This window comes from Canis lupus, chromosome X (assembly GCF_048164855.1).
Source record: "Canis lupus baileyi chromosome X, mCanLup2.hap1, whole genome shotgun sequence".
NCBI classification, from domain to species: Eukaryota; Metazoa; Chordata; class Mammalia; order Carnivora; family Canidae; genus Canis; species Canis lupus.
In genome coordinates, this window is record NC_132876.1 from 117,365,310 (window position 1) to 117,388,889 (window position 23,580).

The 23,580-nt window shown below is 40.0% G+C and overlaps 1 protein-coding gene across 4 annotated transcripts in view; it reads left to right on the forward strand.

The window, feature by feature from the left end:
* The window catches only part of ARHGAP6 (Rho GTPase activating protein 6), a 483,961-nt gene that overhangs the window by 298,871 nt on the left and 161,510 nt on the right, over positions 1 to 23,580 (forward strand). Inside the window, exon 1 of one of the 4 annotated variants that reach the window (XM_072817851.1) lies at positions 12,382 to 12,530. The exons of 2 other annotated variants lie outside the window; for them this stretch is intronic. In XM_072817851.1, coding sequence (XP_072673952.1) covers positions 12,519 to 12,530 — 12 coding nt within the window. In that variant the 5' untranslated portion in view covers positions 12,382 to 12,518. Of the gene's footprint in view, positions 1 to 12,381; positions 12,734 to 23,580 lie in introns of those variants that run through there. One more of the 4 variants, XM_072817853.1, reaches the window with a different exon arrangement.

Below are 23,580 nucleotides of genomic sequence, written 5' to 3' on the forward strand. Positions count from 1 at the left end.
TCCCTTATTACTGTGTACACATTCTTTTCACTCCGTTTACAACTCCATCGCTTCAGCTACGGTTGGATTTGTTTTAGGATCTTTTGTGTTGCAAGGAACAGAGACGTGCTTGGTTGTTTCAGATAGGAGGAATTCATTCTAAAGTGACAAGGGAAGGAGTGCCAAGAGGAGAAAAGCGTCTTAGTCCTTGGGAGGACTGATGCGCCCCTCCAGGTGGGACTCAGAAGGAACTCGTCACTGCAAAATACAGTCTTCAGCATCGCTAGGCATTTACTAGGCTGAAGGCTCAACTTTGCTCTCTCCTCCCTGCCCCCGCCCCGTGTCATACCCTCCTCCCTCAGTCCTCCCTCTGCTCTTCACCTCTTCCTTCTCTCTAGTCTCAAATACCTTCTCTTGACTTTCCTTCTCTTTCCCTCATGGTTTCTACTCGTTTGTGTCATCTTTTGCCTCCCAGGTTCTGCTTTTTCTCTGACTACTCATAATTCCTTGGTATAGACACTTTATTCTCGAACTTAAAACATTGCTATAGTGTTTCCGTTTGCCTTCTGGCTGCCTTCAATGCCTTCTGGAAGTAGGAGGAATATGTATTTATGGATGCATATATGTATAAATGAATGAAGGAAAGAAAGAAAGAAATGAATGCAACTTTGAACCAGACCTGATTTCATCTTTGTGTCTTCAGTGGCTGTCCATGACATGTTAGTTTCCAGTTACTGAGCACCTATTATATATCTGACATTATGTCTTCTACATATATTTCTGAACTTCACACACTCCTAAAAAGTGACAGTATTTTCCCTTTCTTTTCATATAAGGAAACGGTGGCTCTCACAGACTAAATTACTTGCACTAGATCACAGTGCCAGAAATGGTGTAGCCGGGATTTTAAAACTGTTATGCTTTTCAGGGAATGTTTGAATACCTGAGTAAATGAATGTGCAATATGGGGTTGGTGGGTTTTTTTTTTTGCATTCCTTTTTAAATAAAACCAATAGTAGCCAAGGTATATTTTGATAATAGTGGTTGAAATGATAACTAGTTGGTCTTTTGTGTCTCTAGAATTTTTGGCTTATGAAAATACAGACCAAGAGGGAGAAATAACTGCTTTCAAATTTGGAATGCCTTCTGCCCATTGGCCATATATACAATGGACTACTACTCAGCCATCAAAAAAAATGAAATCTTGCCATTTGTAATGATGTAGGTGGAACTAGAGGATATTATGCTAAGCGAAATAAGTCAATCAAAGAAAGACAATTATCCTATGATCTCACTTATGTGGAATTTAAGAAACAAAACAGAGGATCACAGGGGAAGAAAGGAAAAAATAAAACAAGATGATATCAGAAAGGGAGACAAACTCTAAGAGGCTCTTAATCATAGGAAACAAACTGAGGGTTGCTGGAAGGGAGGTAAGTGGGGGGACAGGGTAATTGATATGGGCATGAAGGAGGGCATGTGATGGAATGAGCACTGGGTGTTACATGCAACTGATGAATCACTGACCTCTACCTCTGAAACTAATATTAACTATATGTTAATTAATTGGATTCAAATAAAATTTTAAAAAAACAAAAAAGAAAGCAATTATAACTAATATCTTGACTTTAAACTCATTGATTAGTTTTGCCTGTTTTTAAATTTTGTATAAATGGAATCATAAAATATAAAAATAAACTGGAAGGCCTACTGGGTGCATGGAATGAATTTGGAAGCATTCAGCTGCAAGTAATAGAATACTCCCCCCTCCAGCAGAATTAAAGAGCAATGAGATTGCAGTCTAGCACCGTAAGAACTCCAGAGTGGCATGAGATCCATGTATGAAATATTAGGGTGGCAGGTCTTTCTCTTCACCGGCTCTGTCCCGCTCTGTTTGTTGGCTTTCCCCTTGGGTTGGTAGCAAGGTGGCTGCATCAGTTCCAAACATCATGTTGATATCTGATAGGGACCAGAGAGAGAAGGCCAGGCCACATCTTCCTTCTTCCTTCTTAGCAGGGGACTTTCCTCGAATCTTCTTCATATCTCCTTGACTGGAATTGGGTTGCATGCTGTGGCAATGACAGTCGGTTGCCACCCCCACCTTGCCTGCCCTGCCTCCTGTACAGCTAACTGGGGCCATGTGACCCTTGAGGGCTTCCTGTTGGCTGGAATACAGATGTGTTTTCCAGAGTTCGGGCAGCCATGGTGGGCCTGAGGCAGCACAGCAAACTGGCAGACCAGTAAGCTGGTGGGAGCCTCCTCCCTGGTGGCGTTGTGGTGCTCCGGGGGGCCTGGCACCTAGCTGCTTTCTCTAACAGAGAATTCTACTTGCATCTTATTTAAAGCCACTGTTATTTTTATTTCTTGCTCTTTCTGTAACTGTTATGCAACTGAACTTAATCTGATGTCCATTTCTCTCCTTCAGACAGTCCTGGCAAATGTAAGGGTATAACTACAATGGACTAAAAATAATGAGAACCTATCATTGGAACCTGGGATGGGTCATCTACCCTTTATCACATGGGGGAGAGTTGAAAGGCTGACAGGCGTCAGACCTCTGTTTGGAAGGAGGAGGGAAGGAGAAATGACTGCTAGAGAGGCAGCCCATAGAGGCCGCTAACAAAGTGGCTTTCCCAAGGTCACGTGGCTAATTATTGGTAGAAGAGAATTTCCAGCTTTGCTTGTCTAAGAGCAAGTTCGGTGGACTTATCTTTACCAGCTGAGTTTAGTTGACAATTTGTCATTGATATCACAAAGGAAATTCATACAAATCTGGGAGGTGGCACCCCAACTCTTAAACATCTGTTGCTTCATTGATTCCCTCTTACTAAGGTACAAATGGTTAGCAGTCACTTGCACACGGTGTGCGGATCGGATACGAGAGAATGGAAAACCAACAGACAGAGCAGTCTACTGCAGAGTTATACACTTGGCCATGGGTAGTAATGGAAGAAAAATCTGCCTTGCTAATGTTTGCCTGAGCCAAATGTTGAAATAACATGTATTTCCCTAGCACGTGAACGGGGAGGCGGTGGGTGGGGGTTGAGACAAACTGGGATTGTCTCAAGTGGGAGGAGGAAGCCAACCCACTTGTATGTTTGTGGGCTTTTTAAAGTTTGAGGTAATTTGAAAAACAGTCCCCACTGTACCATGCACATGGGTTTCTTTGTCAACACCATGCTGGTGCTGACCCTGGAGGTTTCACTTCCCCTCACGTACTGAGGCTTCGTTTGGGGATACGGCATGAAACTTGGATTTCAGGGGTGGTGGCCTCAGTAGCAATTTGTGGAACTCGGTAGCTATCTCAAACAAGCAAAACCAGTGCGAATGATACTTCTGGGAAATCCTGTAACTCAGCTTTCTCTTACATGGCTTTATCTTTTTCTTCTTGTTTTAAGAGGGCCTTCTAAGTGAAGTATCAGCGGGAGAGAATGCCTTTGTTATTATATATCTATATCTAGATCGATTTCTCTTAGTCAGTTGAAAAGGTGGGGAAAACACTTGTGTGTTTGTGGGCAGTTTTTATGCATAAGATCCAAAGGCAGATTTATCTATGTGACTATCAGATCTATCTGTTTGACTGATACACTGCTAGTGGCCTATGGTCCCAGTAGCTTTTACAAAGTGATTTCACTGATGCCGAATGAGGCAGGAGAAAGAAAACAAATCTGAAGTCTACGAGATCCCTGGAGAAGCATCTTCTTAGAAGACAAGGGAAAGGATATTTTTCTAAGTGTGAAGCAATACAACATAAAATTATACTATTTAATAGCGCTTATGCTAAGATGATTAGGAATTTTTTTATTTATTTTTATTTTTTTTAATTTTTTTTAATTTATTTTTTATTGGTGTTCAATTTACTAACATACAGAATAACCCCCAGTGCCCGTCACCCATTCACTCCCCCCCCCCCCCCAATACATTCGAATCTGGTGGTGAGACCTGGATGGCTCCAGTGGTTTAGCGCCACCTTCAGCCCAGGGCATGATCCTGGAGTCCTGGGATTGAGTCCCTCATCAGGCTCCCTGTGTGGAGCCTGCTTCTCCCTCTGCCTGTGTCTCTGCCCCTCTCTCTCTCTCTCTCTTTCTCATAAATAAATAAAATCTTTTTTTAAAAAAATCTGGTGGTAGAAAGTTTGGTACTGACACACATTTTGGACTAGTATTAGAGGTTAAATATGATTTAGAGGTTATATTAACAATGCTTATGGGTAAGACTGGTGATATTTAATCTTCCTTGAGGGGCCATTTATGAAATTAATTTGTTATTTGGAAATAAGTTCCTCTTGTTATCCAATGAAGTTTATTCTCCTGTTATTCTGAGTACTTAAGTGTTCCTGAATGTAATAAAAAATGTTGCATATAAAAAAGTTAGATTTTTCTGATATTAGTGATTCAGGTTGGGTCAGTTGTCTCATGGAAGAAGGACATGACACTACGAGATTTGGAGGTGAGCAATTAATGCTTCTCTGTAGATTGATGTCATTACCTGTGGAAGGACTTGACACTCATATAAGGAAGAAATGATTTATTGTACATAGTACATGAAGTGCTTGCTCTTTTAAGGAAGTGCTATGGCAGATAGTAACATAAGAAAGTATTATTAATCAATGGAGAATTTACCCATTCTATACAGAATTCTTCTAAATAAGATGCATTTGTTCTTAAGAAGATAGATAAATGGCTCAGATTCGATTTTGACTTTCTATAGGACTTTGCATTGAACTGTTCATAGACATGAATGGATGGCCTTTGTGATGATAAAATAGAATGAAATATCCCAGACTGGTTTTTCTATTATAAAAACAAGATAGAGAAACGCCGGGACACCTGCACCCCGATGTTTATAGCAGCAATGGCCACGATAGCCAAACTGTGGAAGGAGCCTCGGTGTCCAACGAAAGATGAATGGATAAAGAAGATGTGGTTTATGTATACAATGGAATATTACTTAGCTATTAGAAATGACAAATACCCACCATTTGCTTCAACGTGGATGGAACTGGAGGGTATTATGCTGAGTGAAGTAAGTCAGTCGGAGAAGGACAAACATTATATGTTCTCTTTCATTTGGGGAATATAAATAATAGTGAAAGGGAATATAAGGGAAGGGAGAAGAAATGTGTGGGAAATATCAGAAAGGGAGACAGAACGTAAAGACTGCTAACTCTGGGAAACGAACTAGGGGTGGTAGAAGGGGAGGAGGGCGGGGGGTGGGAGTGAATGGGTGACGGGCACTGGGGGTTATTCTGTATGTTAGTAAATTAAACACCAATAAAAAATAAATTAAAAAAAAACAAAAAAACAAGATAGAGTCAAGTGATAGAGTCAAGTCATAGGAGAATTTACAGGATTGAGATCACTAGTGGCTACCTGAGGAAAACAAGCTAGAGTTAGAATAGAGTTGTAGGACCTAGACATTCCATTCCTAGATAGAAATGAAAACCTATATCCACACAGAAACATGCAAATGAAATGTCTATGGCAACATCATTGGCAGTAGCCAAAGAGTGGAAACAATCAAAATGTCCATCAACTGATGAACAGCTAAACAAACATGATATATATTTACAATAGTATATTATTCAGCTATAAAAAGGAATGGTAAGTGCTACAACATGGATGAGCCTTGAAAACATTATGCTAAGTAAAGAATCCAGGCACAAGAGGCCCATACTGTATGATTGCGTTTATTTGAAATGCCCAGAATAGGCAAATGCATAGAGGTAGAGAACAAAGTCATGATTGCAGGGCCTGGGGAAGAGCAGAGTGGGCAACAGCTGTTATTGGGTATGGGCTCCTTTTTGGAATGATGAAAACATTTTAATATTGATGGTGGTGATGGTTGCACAACTCTCTGAATATGCTAGAACCCACTGGACAGCAGACTTTAAAATGGTGAACTTTAATGGCATGCGAATTAGATCTCAGTTTCTTAAAAGTGATAGTCAAGACACAAGTTTGAGCAAAAGCAGATCTGGTTGGTAATTCTAGCTCTAGCTTAATAAATACAGCCTATACTTATTAAGAAAATTGCTATGTCCCTAGCACACCACTGGCCATGACTTATAGGATACCCAAGATGATCCCTGGGCTGTGACTTTCTAGCACAGAGGAAAGATGCTGTGTGTCACTCAGGCAGATCTGTGCAGCCAGCTAGAAAGACTCCTTATTTGAAAAGTGCTGCAACATTGGGGGAAGAAAGGAGAAAAAATAGTACAGCTATTTGAATGCAATGGATCGAATTAGGAGTCTGATCAACTGACCAAAAAACGTATCAGATTTGGAGACCAATAAAGGCATGAGCCAAATCATGAGAGTGTAGGATACAGATTTCTCTAACTACACCCCTCATCTAACTTAAAAAGAGAAAGAATTTCCCACCAACTGAATGGGAGAAAAGCCAGGAAGCCTGTGAATCAGAGCCCCTTGGATTTCATCCATCTGCATTGCTCTGGAAGTGATTAAGTCCAATGATGGACCAGTGTCTGTAAAGAATGACGCATTGTGTATGTATCTGTCATTTTGATATTAATTAAAAAGGTAACTAGAAGAAAATGACTTCCCAGTTGAACGCAGTTTGGGGATGGTTCATAAGCACGACACCATGGTAATTAAAACCCACAGTGAAATGCTCAGAGACTGCAGGAGCGATAGCCGTGGCATTCTCAACTGACCCGAAGAGTCATCTCCTGGCAGGTTGTAGAGCAGTGATGAAATTCCCCAGCAGTAAAAGGTAAAAATGAATTAATGGGAGCCACAGACTCAGTTCATGCTAAGTGCATAACCAAGAGCAATAAAGAGATGAAGTAGATATTTGAAAATGTACTACCTTCAGCAAGTATGCTCTACAATTATGTTCTCACCTTGTTTTCACTCTGTAGCATCATTTTCCTCATTTCTGGGTCAAGGCAATGTGGATGTTTTGTGTTTTCTAATTACGTAACAAATTCTCAAGTTGCTTTGGTGTAATTTAACTGTATAGTGATTAGATGAATGTAAATATTCTAGAAAGTTTTGTTATTAAAAGGTACCCATGCTATATTAAAACACAATACATGCTATATATCTTATTATAGCAAATAATTCTATCAAATCATTATAGTATTGAAGTACAACCTAACAAAATTTATTAATGTCCTATCAGACATAAGAAAAAAATAATGTTTTTGAAAAGACAAGCAAAACAAAGTTACCAGTGATCAAAAGATTTAAGAAAAACCCCACGTTGACACACTACTATGATATTTTGCCACAAAATAGCCAAAACCAATACATCCAATTAGAGTAGGATTGTATACCCTAGTCAAAGCAGTCAAGCAAATAGCCACTTGGCTTAACTAGACTTTTCACCGTTGATGAATGATTCCTCGTTCTTTAACCTGAATCCCCTGGAGAAAAAGTAGACCGTTAACTATGCAGCAAGTGGCTGGGGAGCACCTGCTGTATGCCCAATACCTAAGCTGTTGTGGGGGATGTGAAAAAGCATAAGGCATCATCCCATTCTTCAGAGGGTATGGATAGTGTATAGGGTGCTGGGAAAACTGTCTTCCACTACATCGTCTTCAGAATAGGATCAGCCTTAAGTGAAATTCTGAAGTTTGAGGCCACCTGGGTGGCTCAGCGGTTGAGCATCTGCCTTTGGCTCAGGTCGTGATCCCAGGGTCCTGGGATTGAGTCCCACTTTGGGCTCCTCATGGGGAGCCTGCCTTGTCTCTGCCTCTCTTTCTGTCTGTGCCTATCATGAATAATAAATAAAATCTTGAAAAAATTCTGACGTTTGGTTCAGGCCTTAATTAATTAGCACGGATCTATTTATCATAGAGGCTATGCCACCCACTATATTCCTTAGCCCCCCAGAGTCATCAGTAAACTTGTCTCCCATTTCTTTTTTTTTTTAAAGATTTTATTTATTTATTCATGAGAGACACACACACAGAGAGGCAGAGACATAGGCAGAGAGAGAAGCAGGCTCCATGTAGGGAGCCCGATGTGGGACTCGATCCCAGGACTCCAGGATCAGGCCCTGGGCCAAAGGCAGACGCTTAACCTCTGAGCCACCCAGGCATTCCTCGATTCCCATTTCTAAGTATCTTCTTCTTACTGAACCCCTGCCTCTTCTTCATATCTCTCATCCCACAGTGGTGGGACCTCAAAGATCATATGTTTGGCCTTTCACCCAAAGTAAGAATTCTTTTCTCCATATTGAGAATGGAAGAGCCAGTGGTTATCTGCACAGACCTCTGAGTGTTAAGTGTCCCCTTACCCCTAAGTCACTTATGGTTGGGTAAATGGTTTTTTTTAGAGAGGATCTCCTTGGGAAAGGCCTACTCCCTGGAATTCCCATTCAGTCATTCGAAATCTTCTCTCTTGAAAGATAGGCCAGATCTACCTACTGAATTTACCTGATGGCCAGTCAGCATTTCTGTTATCCCAACTCCAGACAGACTAAACTAAACAGCCTTAAGTCCTTTAGTGGACCTCAGAGTTTTATTGAGTGACTTTCCAGAAACTTCCCCTCCTATCCACACTGCCCTATTCAGGGCTTGCTGGATGCATCAATATCTTTCAAAGATGTGGCCTCCAGAACAGTTTGCTGCTCCAGGAGTACTGTGGTCTGGGTGGAGCCCAAGGCATTATGACTTTTCTGGAGTTGGATTCTCAAGTTCTTTTCATGCAGCCTCAATTTCCTTTACCTGGTTTGGCACTTTTGTCAGACTCCCTTTGAGCTTAGTGGACAATTGAAGAGCTTTACCTCATTCTCAAGTCGCTCCTCTATCCCTGATTAATTTTTGTTATAATTTAAATGCAAATTTCTCTCAGATTTTTTCAGTCTTTTTGTTTTAGTCTCATTCTAAGCATTTAGATCTAATTAAATTATTACACATAAATTTAAGCTATATTATAAAACCCTAATTTTCTCATTTACTATTTATTTTTCCTGGCTTAGTGCCACTTGCAAATTTGATAAGCATGATCCATACTTTTATGTTAGTTTTTTATGAAGATATCAAACAAGATGGGACCAAGTGTCTGCTATTGTAGTTTTGCCATCTTTGTTAATTCATTCTTTTCTTTTTTTTTAGTGGGGGTGGTGGTGGGTAGGGGCGGAAAGGGGCAGAGGGAAGGAGAGAACACCTTAAGCAGGCTCCATGCTCAGCCATGGAGCCTGACATGGGGCTCGATCTCAAAACCCTAAGATCATGACCTGAGCAGAAATCAGGAGTCTGAGATTTAACCAACTGATCCACCCAGGCACTTGGGTTAACTAGTTCTTAAATTCATAAGAATGTACAACCATTTCTGCTACATTTTACTGTCTGGTACACAAAAGTTCCAGAAAAATTTGTTCAGTACTTCACTGAAATTGGTCATTTATGTAAACCTTCAGGCTCCTTGGTAATGGGAGAAAAGTGGATAGATAGATGGTCTGTTGAGACAAAATATATTGAGGCTGATGAACTTGGGATGTCCTTCTATAAAGAACTGTAGATTACTGTATTTACCTTTGAGTTTACCTGTAGATCACATTCCTTTCATAACTAAAATTCTGTAATTAGTAGTCCTCATTTCACATTGAAGGATGATGATAATGATGGTGATGATTATGATCATGATGGTGGTGGTAAAAAATATGTATATATATTTCACTTAATCATGACAATAATCTTATAAGATAGATGCTGCACATTGACCCTGGACCCTGACTAGTTTGGACATTTACAACTAGCAGGTTCTCTTTGGTACAGAATGGAAACCGTTAAAGGGAAGCAAGGTGGTAAAGGTTAACTACTGCTCCACCATATCCCTATCAGGTTTTATGAAAGACAAATTCTCCCATACATATAACCATTTATTAGCCATCAGGCACCAAAACCCCAACCTGTCTTGTTAGCTTGGCAAAAACAGAAAGTTAGATTCTTTATCCTTTCAGGTATTCTGAGCATCTCTTTGCATGAAAAGTTTGCCTGATGCAGTCACAGAAGATTGTTGGCTCATTAGAGATCCCAGACAGTGGCTTGTCTAGAATATGACTGCATTCACTTTACAGACACACCCTCACCAGTGCTGGGGTCAGGGAGAGTGACCAGAAAGTGCTGAGAGGAAGCAGAGCAATTAGGGAAGAAGGAATTGAAACAAGGAGAGATCTGGCAAAAAATTCATTTGGGCTGCTTGCCACATATTCAAACTCCTTATCCTAAACCGGGTTTGATCAACTACCAAGAAATAGGTGTGGCCCTTGGGACAATTTAGCTCAGATTAACATATCTTCCATCCTTTTTGTTTGTTTATTTTGTTTTGTTTTGTTTTGAGTATAGTATAGGATTATTATTGAGCAAGACAGATTGTCCCTGTCAGACAAGTAAACCCCATCAATGCTAAAGACTTCTAAGCACTGGTCAAGACTGGTAAATTCTCTGAAAGGAGTAAGTTTAGTTCTCAGGGTGACTTGAAATCCGAACTTTTTTAAAAGCTATTTTTATTTGAAAATGCTTTTGCCTGGGTGAGAGCACTATGTGGAATTAATACCTTTTTCTGTTTCTACAGCACATACAGGTGTACCAATGTGAATGGGGAAATTATTTTTTGCCTTCTTTCCAAATGCCTATTAGGGAACCCTTTTTTCCTGGGGCTTACCTCTGTGTATTGGTCAGACTGAACAGTCCAGGTTGCCATGGCTACTCCAGAGGGTGGATTTTTGTTGGCACTTCTGCAAAAGTTTCAAGGATAATACGTTTAACAACTGACACAGGTGTTCATACTTGCATCTTACTTTCAGTTTGGAAACATGTTAGTGAGGCAGTAATTTCTAATTAGCTCCCCACAGATGGATGTGGTACTAAGCAGGCTTGAACTCAATAGCACACTTTGAAGGCATTTTTAAAGGTCAGTTAGCATCCATATTGTATGGAAAAACAGTATGTATATATACACATATGCACAGTATATATACATCAATCTAGGTGAACATGGTATATACACATAGTATAAAAATATTGGTCTATTTATATTTATATATATTCCATGCCAACTAGAAGATCATTCACAGGCATTTATTTTCAGAAATAGCCCAAACCTGCTCTTACTTCATTTCAGATTCCCCACGGGATGCGAGAATATTTTATCCTTGGGGATGATTAAGTGAGAAAGATGTAACAGCAGAGCTGAAGTGTCATCAATGGCTCTGTGCTGGAGATCATTCGGGTGTGCCGAAATCTCTTCTGGCCCCCTCCCTGGAAGACAGGTCCCTATACTGAACTTGGGCCTTGTCTCTGCCCTCACCCTTTGATGAAAGACTGATCAACTGACTTAAGAAGACATGAGATTTGCCCTTTCATGTACCACTGTGGTGTCCAGTGGTTCCCATGCTGTTTTTAATAACAAAACTTTGGCTTTCTTTGGCTGGAAAAACTGAAGGTATAGTGAATGTCCTGCTTCAGCATCGCCATCGCCTCCCTTGGACTGGTTAACAGTGTGCATTTTTTCAGGCTGCTAGGCAGTGAATATTTTTCCTCTCCTAGCAGATTACAATCTGCTAATGAAATCATCCAACATCTCCTCTGTTGCATTGTTAGCGCTGTGTATGTGTGTAGAAACGATTCGGATTTGTAATTCATCAACTTTTACCAAACTCTCTTTGCCATCGATGGGAACAGTATCCTCACACATATAAGTGTCACTAATCCAGGAGGACTCTTATGTAATAGAGTCCCTTAGTTGATTTGAACATGATGTTACTCAGGTCCCCACTCTAATCTTGATTACAACTCTCTCATTTTCTGTCCCATGGTTGAGCATCTCCAAGCTTTGGCTGGTTGTCCTACAACTGTCTTTTTGGCCTGGGGAGGGCCAGTTTCGAGTGTAGATAAACAAGTATAAATAAGTCCCCAGAGCAAGAAAACGACAGTTAAAGTACGCAGTCCAAGTCTGGATCATGGTTCCTTTGCTTCCCCCCAAGAAAAGACAAAGACACTTCTGTAAAGATGAAAACATATTCACATGGAACATTGTACAGTGGAGTATGTGCACGTGTGCGATGGTCCTCAAGTGAGTGTCCTGATGAGTGTGTACGTGTGTCAGGGGAGAGGTGGGGCTGTTACTGTGTTAATGATGGCAGCAAAACATACCTATTAGTTTACCATGGTCACATGCTGAGTGTTGTACCCGCCGCGTGTTATCTGTGCAGCGGTTTACTATAGTGGTCACCCAAGTGCTTCCGGAAGGGAAAGGTGAGGATTGATTTGTCAGTGCCTAAGGGTCTCCCAACGCGTGGTCTTACAAGCATGTTTGTCAGTGAGTTGTTTGGGCCTCGGCAGGAATTTTCCCACAGAAAGGATGTTCTAACTGGCAGGCTCCCAGGACCGCCCACAAATCCATTTAACCATAACAGAGCTGATGAACACTGTCAGGGCCGGAGTTGGCTTCCAAGTGGGAAGTCAGCCTAGTATTAATAGCACAGTTCCAGCTGCACTGTGGGCCCAGCGGACTTCTGATGGACCCGCCTGGGAACCAAGGCACTCTTGGTAACATTTATGGGAAATGGATTCCTTGGTGAGCATGGTGGGAAGGGAATACAGTGGTGGTACGAGAACCATGGCTTCCCACTTCTCCCTTCTACCCTAATCACTACCAACACCGGTGTCCAGCAGGAGGAGGCCAAGAGGAATCTTTCTCCCACCTGCAGACCTGGGGAGAGCCTGCCCTAGTCCTGGTCCGACTCACTTGAGTTGGCTGTTCCCACGTACGGGATATTTGTAAGTTGGGTGTTTCTAGGTCACCTGTATTTAATTATGTGATATAGATATTTATTTTAACATGGTAGCTGTTGATCCAGGCACAATTAGATTAGAATTTAAGGTTTCTTTTTGTCTTAAAAACTTTTATTCACTTTGACTAATTTCAGCCCGGATTATGTTCTTGTGCTTCTTTAGTGGGCGAAAACCATTATTTTTATGCAAATGGAAGGGTGTGCATGGTTACAGTGAACGTTCCATTTTCTGGTTACTGGAGGAAATGGGAGAAGTGGGTGGTGCAGTGTGTGTGTGTGTGTGTGTATGTATATGTACCATTGGATAATGACCCACAGGTGTGTAATTTGAATATGACCTGAAGGTAGGTTGTCAAACCAAAACATACTTTAAGGAATTAAAAATTATGGTTGTACTCAAGGGAACTCTTTTTCACTAGTGTATTTGGAAATATTTCAGACCATTTTTTCTTTGGGAAAAGGTATTAGAATTAAAAGATTTTTCTCCCCTCGGAACTCTTTGAATATATTAATTTTTTAAAAGGACTTTTAAAGACTAGATGGCAACCAGTAAATTATTTTCTGCTAATGCTTAGTAATTTTTTCTGTGATGTAAGTGCTATATCCAAAGTATCTTATGGGTTGCATGTGACCCAAAGGGAAAATAATTTGGTAACTTGATTTTCTTCCTCTTCTCATTATTCACAGGTTGTCAAATTCATCCTGTTTGGACAATATAAATGTGGAAATTTGTAAATAAATAACAAATTTAAAGCATAAATCAATCAAATGTGCATGAAACCTTGCAGGATTCTTAGGAGGTCTCTTGATATTTCCGAACCATACTTCTCTTTTCTAGGATTTTATTTTGGGACACAGTCATAGATGCAAAAGGAAGATTTCAGCACCAAATTACATTCATCTTTAAAATATTGGGCCTCTTCAGTCCCTCCCAAACATTGAAAAACTCTCTGGAGTTTGAATTGCAGAGACCTGGACTATATCTTCCAGAAGACTTGTTAAGGAAAAATTACATTTTAGGGTTATGAATATAGAATTACAACACAAACAATTCAGAATACTTAATAATCCTCTGTAAATAAGTCTAGATTATCTTTACATTATCTCTTTATTTCATCCAGTCCCATAATTGCATATTTGGGGAAATAAAAGTGAGTGCATGGGATTTTCAAAGTGGCGGATCTATTTGGAATCATTCAAACCCAATTGTTCATCTTGTAGGAGAGGGAAGTGGAGACTAAGGGCTTCAGTGACTGGGGCAAGGCTACTGCTAGTGAGGGTGAAGCTGGGAGGGTGATGGGAAGCAATGGTGAGAAAGTTATTGTCTGTTGAAAGTTCTCTGTGTCCTGGGTTTACTTACATCTTTTCATTTCACCCTCACAACAACCTGGCAAGGCAAAGGGCCATATTCTAGTGTTAGAAAGGAGAAAACTGAAACATGGGAGATTCTCTAACTGCTCAAAGTCAATAGGGATTAAGAGGTAGAGCAAGAATTCGAATGCACACCTTCTGATTCTGAAGATCTTGTGTCTCCTTTGCATCAGGCTAGCTCCTAGTCCTCAGTGTAGCCTAAAGTCCAACAGCATTCCTTCTTTATACATGTTTATAGATAATCGAGAGTATCTGTATTTAAGTAACCAGTCTGGTTACTGTATTTGATGGGTAGTAGTCTGGGATTTGGGTCTCCTTACTTTAGTTTTTCTGACAAAAAAAGATTGTCCCTTCTCCTCCTAGATTTAATAATATTCCAAAATTTGTCGTCAATTAATGCTTCCTTTTCTTTTTTAGAAAATATATACTTTGAGATGTCTAGCTCCTCTAGTTAGATCTAAAGAAGAGTATACTCCTTTCTCCCATTCAGTGATTCATTTGTTTGATAAATGTGTATCAGATGCCTACTATGAGCAGACACTATTCTAGGATTTGGAGATACAGCTCTGAATAAAATAGATACACATCCCTGCCCTGGGTGGTACTTTCATTCTACTATGGCAGGGGATAGCCAATAAGTAGCAGAAAATAAAATAAATGAGATAGGATCAGTGTCCAAGAAACAAAAAATAAAGAAATAAGATATAATATCAGGGAAAGGAGACATCAAAAAGATGAGATGGGGGTTACTCAAAAAAGGCTTCACAGAGAGGGTGAATTTGGAAAGTGTTTGTTATTACATAATTGGTTCAATGAAAAATGTTAGTAGGTGTCTATGTTTTCAGAAAATTCCTTTCCAAAACCATGATAATTCAATCCCTACCAGTGGTCTGTCTCCATCCTTGTGATACATCTTTCTATCCACCCCTTGTGGCAAGCATTGTTATAACTATCATACAAAGAGCAGGAATAAAGTGGGTTGCCCACCAATCTAAGGGGGATATGGATGGGGAGCAAGACAAGCATAGTACCTGGTCTACTCTTCTCAAGCATCTAATTTATATTTACAGGGAAGGAGACTAAATCTCAAAAATATTGAAGTGACTAGCCCAGAATCATGTGCTCATTATTTCATTTATCCAGCAAGTTCTGGATTGAGATCCTGTGGTGGCCCGGGCTAATGACATGAACCCAGGAAATTCAATAGGACTCCCAGGAAATGGTCTCTGGTTTAGAGGTACAGAAAGAGAACTCTAACCCCAACGCAGTGCTCTTTCTCCTATACCAAGTTGGAGAACTCTCTTTACCAGGGTCTGAGACGAATGAGAATGGTGTCCCCATTGATATTTATATGTCCCACTCTACACTTCAAGTGTGTTGTGGGTTAAATGAGACCACATCAGCTGACCTGAGAACCCAAATCACTATGCATATCATTGTTTCTATGGGAAAATGCATTCCAGACTTTCAAACACCAGCCAGCTTTACAGACTTTCAAACTGATGAATGCTTAAGTTGGAAAATATGAGCAAAGATTGTTTAGGGCTCATTGAGGCAAACTCTGGCTATCTACCCTCCAAGATGTTGACCATCTCCTGGAGTAAACAACATCCTCTTCAGTCCTAAAGGCAGCACCAAATGAAATACAAATGAGTAGAAATAGCTTTCTCAAAATTTTTTGGAAACATTTTCTTCTCTTCACTATGAAGACAAACTGATGTTTATGAATATTTTCCTTTATGAGAAAGGTCCACAAATACTACTTTGTGGAGTGCGCCTACCAGCCATGCTGTACTTTCTCATAGTTCTCTAGGGCCATGGGGATCTCTGAAGGGGTTGCAACTCATTTTAATCTGTATTTATTACATTATCTCAGAGTGGGACTCACACTTCCATACATGGCAGTAGCCAGCTCGTACCACAAATGCTTGTCGAATTGAGTGGAGTGGAAGCAAATGTTCTTTGGACCATTGGGTATGCGAGCAAGTGGCAAGTGTTGTTTTCCCATCTTTTCCCCATAATAGGAATGCCATGGGCATCTCAGTTCCTGTTCTATAATCTTGTCATCACCTGCTTGATTAGAATGATACTGCTGTTGATAATAAGTACTTTGAATTTATATAAGCTTCCTAAGGAAACATGAACTTGGATTGAACTTCAATCCAGTGGGTGCTCCACTGAAGTTCAAAGGAAATATGATTATGGTTGCCTTGGCAACCATAGCTCTGCACTCTTTGTTTTATTACTTATTATTTTCCTATTTTGTGATCATTTTGAGGAGGAACAAAGGAAAGGATATCAGTAGGGTCTCGTTTTCAATTTATGAGGCTGCTGGGAATGATACAACATTATGTCGCTACAAAAGTACCTCCTTTTCTTAAAATTTCCTCAAACACTGGAAAGGCCAAGCATGTGAAATGAAGTAAAAATAGGCTCTTACTTATGTTGAAACAGAAATGTTATCTTTACTCTCTATAAAGGTAATTATTTTCAAAGGACTGGAAGAAATCACCTTTATATTTCTCTCTAGCATACAACTATGACTTCTATATTTCTTTAAAAATGGAAGAATGCTTGGTCAATAAATTTCAAAAGTATTTTTACATGTAATGGAGTTATTCAGCTCCAAATAGTTGTATTTAAAACAGTTTTACTCTAGGAAAAGGCCAATTTGAGAGACCATCAAACGGTAATGTTTTAGCAACATGTTAAATTATTAATCACCAACACATCCTTTGTTAGGTTTCCTCTGTAGGCCACACCAGTTTTTTAAAAGAGAAACGTGGTAATTAATATTTAAATCTTCATAATCAGTTTATTGGTATTAAAAGAAAAATATAGAATAAATGTGCATGATCACATGCCAACAGTACAAAAAGTCATTAAAATTTTTTATTTTGTCTAATCACTAATAAGTTTCTATGGGACAATTTGATATGTTAGTACTCTAGGACAGGAGTTCGGAAAGTTTTTTATAAAGGGCCAGATGGTAAATATTTTAGGCTTCTGGCCCGGTTTTGTTGTAACTACTCACTTCTGATGTTATAGCTGAAAGCATCCAGAGATAATATATAAAGGAACAGACCAGGCTGTGTTAAATTATTACTGTATTTACAGAAACAGACAGCAGACTGGATTTGACCCACGGGTTGTAGTTTGCCAACTGCTACTCCAGGACAAAAATTGTTGTGCTTGCTTATTTGATCGCAGCCCACATGTGAGTGTAGTGCTTCAACCAAATTGGTTCTTTAAATTAATTAATTAGTTAATTAATTAATTTTAAAAGTAAGCTCCACACCCATTGTGGAGCCCGATGCGGGGCTTGAACTCACGACCCTGAGATCATGACCTGAACTGAGATCAAGAGTCGGACACTTAACCGACTGAGCCCCCAAGGCGCCCTCAAATTAGTTCCTTTAAAAGATGCACCTAAAGGACCATCCTTTTCCTACCTCTTGTGTAAGATGTTACAAATGCTACGTATTGGTTTCTGGAGATAGGAGCACAGGAGGAGAGAAGCAGATATTTCACAATAGATTGCTTAGTTTGAAAGCTGGTAGAACGTGGGACAAAAATAAACTAAGAAGACTTCCTGACATGCTGGGCAAATTCACCATTGATCTTGAATGTCAAAGGCCTAATGTCCTGTACCTACAAATGCCAGCAGTGTAAACAGAGCCAGGCACCGAGAGTTGGAGCCTCTTTGCCTCAAGCTGGCCTCTCCATCTCTGTGGGGTCCCCTTGGTCGCCTGACACCAACTAAAACGTATCTTCTTTACTTTTCCTTCAGAGTATTCTCTGGTGCTTTGTTCAAACTGATTTTAACATAATCTTTTACAATCAAATATTTCAAACAATAAGAAAGTATAAAATAAAAAAATCGATGTATCTGTTGTTCAGATTTAATAGCCGTTAATATTTGGTATTGTTTGCTTCAGATATTTTGATCTTTTATTTTTGTTTGTTTACTTTAAGGTTTAATCAATTAATTAATTCAGAGAGAGAGCACGCTTGCACATGAGCAGGGGAAGGGGCAGATGGAGAGGAAGAAAGAATCTCAAGCAGCACTGAGTATGGAGCCTGCCTCGGGGCTCAATCTCATGACACTGAGATCATGACCTGGGTGGAAATCAAGAGTCAGATGCTTAACTGACTGAGCCACCCACGTGCCCCATGATCTTTTTTTTTTTTTTTAAGAAATAATACATATGGATGCAGTTGAAGCCTATACCAGATTTCTAATGTATATGATGTTTCTACAGTCTAACAATTTTTAGAGAGGTAATTTATTTTCAGATGAATTTGAATCTTCTCCTACTTATTAAAATGAGTTCTTGAGAGCCAAGAGGATAGAAAGATTAGTGATTTGATTCTGGATGTCCACTTTATTGTTGGTGCACAGTATGCCAATTTGATCTGATGTGCTATGGCTTTCTGTCCATCTAAGGCTAAATAACACTACTGGTTTACTCCCAAGAAAGACTTTGCAAATTCCCTACATCTCTTGCCTATTGTAAATGAGGTGTGCATCCAAGAGACAGTAAATATAAATCATCTTCGTTCATTAGAGAGGGCTGGATACAGCTTTTCATTTCCATGGCAACTTTTTCGAATGCATTATTTTTCTCTGCTGCCCTCAGCATAGTTAGTGCTTTGTGGAACACATGCTTTTACAAATGTTCTCTCATTACATGATGGTTAGAATAGATGGTATTGCACCTGTCTCCCAGGTAAGGAAATAAAGGCACAGCGATGTCCATATGATGTTTGTAGGTCTTTGCTGCACCTCAGCAATGCTTGGTGAGCTTTGAAAAAGCACCTGTGGATTCCTGAGCCTACCCAGAGATCTAATACAGCCAGGCTGGGATGGACCATGGGCACCAGCATTTCTAAAGGATTCCACTGTGCAGCCAAGTTTGGACCAGTAGAAGTGGGACATTTTTTTTTTTTTATTGCACAGCTTGAGGGAGAGGGGGCGGTGCTACTGGCATCTAGTGCATAGAGACCCAGGATGCTGCTAAGACATACTGCATCTCCCTCAGACAGAGAATTATCTAGTCCCAAGTGTCAATAGCACCGAGGCTGAGACTTAACCCATACAGTGCTGCACTAAAGTCTCTCCGACTCTAAGCCATTGATCTCTCTTCAGACCCAAGCTACTAGGTTATTCAAATTAGTCATCCTCTCATTATTGCTGCTAATAGCCTGTATTTTAAATAGGTCATTCTTTGAAGCTAAAATGTTTACACTGACTTTTTAGTTTATCAGGAAGTAGGTGATCTTGTGTCATAACCACACTAGGATAGTCAGGAATCCTACTTTTGTCAGAATACCAAAAGTAACACAAAACAAGCAAACAGACAAAAAAAGAAAAACCCCTCACAACATCAAAAAAAAGAAAAGAGCTATTTCTTAGTTTAAGTGTATAGATGTTTGATCCTTTATGTAAAGTAGTGGTTCTCAAACTTGAGCACGCATTACAATCCCCTGGAGGGTGTGTGAAAACACAGACTGTCAGACCCCATCCCAGAGTGTCTGATTCTGTAGGTCTGGGGTGGGGTGCAAGCACTTGCATTTCTAATAAGTTCTCATCTGAGACTGAAACATCTGGCCCTGGGACCCACTTTGAAGCTTACTGATATAAAATATATTTCCATATAGCTTTTCTTTTTTAAAAAAAGATTATTTATTTATTTATTTATTTATTTATTTATTTATTTATTTATGAGAGACACACAGAAGAAGAGACGCAGGCAGAGGGAGAAGCAGGCTCCCTGTGGGACGCCCGATGTGGGACTCGATCCTAGGACCCCGGGGTCACCACCTAAGCCAAAAGCAGACACTCAACCACTGAGCCACCCAGGTGCCCCCATATTAGCTTTTCAAAGGAATATTAACCTTTGGGCTAGCGATTGCAGTCACAAGTGAATACTCCTGAAAATGCCAAACTTACTTCATCAAAATATACAGATAACTTAAAAAATATGATTCATTAAGAACGACAAGGGTCTTCTAGCTCTGTACTTATAATCAATACAGACCTATAGGATTGAACCTTCTGCTCCCACTTGTAAGAGCAGCAGGAGCTCGCTGCAGTGAGCTTCGTGTAAAGAGCATGTGTCGTGCTAAGAACACACCGCTCTCCATCTGATCAGAAGTGAGAAGATGGCAGTTCCTGAGACATTCAAAAATGCATCTGGGGGGACCCCAGGGTAGCTCAGAGGGTTAGCGCCTGCCTTCAGCCCAGGGCGTGATCCTGGAGACCCGGGGTCGAGTCCCGCATTGGGCTCCCTGCATGGAGCCTGCTTCTCCCTCTGCCTCTGTCTCTGCCTCTCTCTCTCTCTCTGTGTGTGTGTGTCTCTCATGAATAAATAAAAAAAAATCTTAAAAAAATGCATCTGGTCAGTGAGAGAGTTGATGTTTCCTATGGTACCTGATACACATTCTTCACATTAGACATAGATGCTTCAATGAAAAATGACTGGAACCAAATTTTTTCCTCGCCTTGGATGCATTGACATGTGTTTGTGGAAAGCTGGGTAGATCTCTGAAATTTCAGCAAAATGTATTGCCTACCTATAAACTAACACACATAATTCCTGAACTAATCAGAATATCGGCACAGGCGGCCGAATAATTTTTAAAGCATGGAATTGGAAACCTGTTTTGGGTGTTTGAGGAGCAAGTCAGTTTTTCTTCCAGTCCATCGGCCGATGACACTTACAGACAGCAGTGATCGAGATGGTGTGTTTTGTGATTTTCCGAAACTCGCCTAAAGTTAAATATCACAGCATATTTTGAGGGGCAAAATTCCCCCAGTGAAAAGCACTGATAGCACACGTTTACATAAATGTATTTGATCAGTTGATGTCACAGATGTTATAAGACTCTCCCAAATTTTATATTCCTGCAGAGCTCATTCTATGAATTTTGCCAAAGTGTTGTATAAAAATTTTCATATTCAATCACAACAGATTGACAAACCTGGAGTGACCGTTTCTTAGGTCTACAGCACAAGCTCAAAGAGACTAACATATCCTCTTATCTCTGCCTCTTAGATGTTTTCTGAATCCCTTGATAGTGAAGATTTTATTTCTTTCTAGAGCCTGGCACACTTCCTAGTACATACCAAGTGCTAATTACACGTTCATTGAATTTACTTAAATAGGTATATGAGAAGTCTGTTCATTTCTATATTTCATGCATTTCAAAGAATATATTTCAGTCCCATTTAAATTTAGGATCCTTATAAAGAAAATCCTAAAGAGGATCCAGTCTATACTGTCCAAAATGCAAACTTTTAATTGTGAGCAAAGGATTAAAAAGCATCAAGGGAAACTATGGGTGAATTTTCCAAGAAGGAAGCAGTTAGTTGTATTGGTATTGATGATATATATGGTGGTCAGCAGTGATAAGACTCCAAAAGGATAACTAAATAACCCTGTACTGGTAAAATATAGTATCAAATTAAAACTGCTAAGAGAACAAATAAATTCTAAGAATTGAAAAAAAAGCCATACCTATTAGGATCATTCTGCTGTTGTATGTTTAAGAGCAAATTGGGAGGTTGCTATGGCATTGACTCATGCGTGCATAGCAACAGAGCGAGCTCAGTGATTCAGCTCGATAAAAGAGGAAATTAGCTCACCATTTCCCTTTCCCCAAATCAGAGTCAGATATCCAAATATTTCATTTTGAAATGGTATATCCATCAACATGTTCTAATGGATAAAAGTCAATAGTGGAGGCTGAGGGGAAAGGTCACAAGATGAAATTCGTATGCCAGGTGCTTACTTTAGAGAATGCAACTCATGTCTAAAGAATCTATTAATATCTGTGAATCCTGTTTTCTCCCCATAGAATGGAGTTTCTCAGTGGCATACGTTGGGTGAATATACACTGATGAGTAATAATTTGGCAAAAGACAGCAATTTATCAGCCCATATAACTTGGTTCTAATGAAAGTTGATCATGATAATATTTTGAGAAAGAAACATTGTTCAGCTGTGAAACTATAATTCTCTGTGTGTAACAGCCCTCCAGGGAAGGAGTAGGTTTTGCCAGGGTAATATGTGAAGGTTAGTCATTATCAACTGCATGAAGCAGAGGTCAGCCGTGGGTGTATCTATGGGAGGCACCATTATGAAATCAGCCCACAGCCGCTGCACCCCTGCAGCGAGCCAACACAAACAGAGCCAAGCGTCCCAAAGGCTGACATTTTATCACATGATTATCTTAAATATTATTTTACCACTGTCTTTTCTTGTATTGTTTATCCTCCACATCTTTAGTTTGTTTCCGGTTTCCTTTCTTTAAACTGGTAAGTGAGAAATGAGGAAGTATGGTTTGAGTCAGTACTTGACCACGAACACGGGAAGTTAATTGACTCCCCTTCTCAAAAGAGCCCCAAACCTATGAAGTTTGGATTATTAGATTTGCTGTCAGTTGACTTGGGTTTTGAAAACATCATGATTTTATTTATTTGTTTTTCAATTTACATACAGTAAAATTCACCTTTTGTTGGGGGGCGGTAAGGTTCTATGAGTTTTGCTAAATGTATGATGTTGTGCAACCACCACCACAATCAGGATATTGAAGAGTTCTGTCATCCACCCCCCAAGTCCCCACAAATTCCTTCATGCTGCTGCTTTATAGTTCATCCTTCCCTGCACCCCCAGGTCCTGGCAACCACGAATCTATTGAAGTCATTCTATTTTGACTGTTTTTCTCTTCTTTATTAATTCATACAACAACCATTTATTGGGAGAACGATGGTCTGGGCTTTGTTTGAGGTGTTGGGGATGAAATGGCAAACAAGACTGACATGGAGCTTTCCACGCAGAAACAAGACAATGAACGATGGTAAATCAGTAATTCCAACTTGTGGTAAATGCTGTGTAGAAAACAGATTTCTGTGATAACAGATATCAGAAGATGGACTCTAATCTTAGATAGAGTGCTAGAGAATGTTGCTCCGAGAAGATGGCATATAATCTGAGGATGAAAAGAGAAGAAGCCAGCTCTGTGAAATGGGCAGGGGGTGAAGGCGCACAGGGCAGTCATTCTGGGCAGAAGAATCAGCATGTGCGAAACAGGGTTTGGTAAGGGAAGGGAGCATGAGGCGCTGTGGAGAGACAGGCAGGGCCTAGCTAAAGGGTGTGTACTTTCTTCCATTGCAGCCAGAAGCCATTGAGTTGGGATGCATCTTTATTTCAGGATGATTTGATTGACGTTTTGAGTTCTCAAAATGTAGAATGTAGTGTAGAAAATGGATTGTTGGAGAACAAGAATGGATGCAGGATGGTCATTAGGCCACAGCAACCAACCAGTTGACTGTTGATGGAGGATTGGGTTTGAGTAGCAGCCATGGAGATGGGGAAGGGATGAATTTGCAATGTATTTTAGAAGTCAAAGAAATAGGACTAGGTGCCCCATGGGCTATGGGATAGGAGACTGATGAGG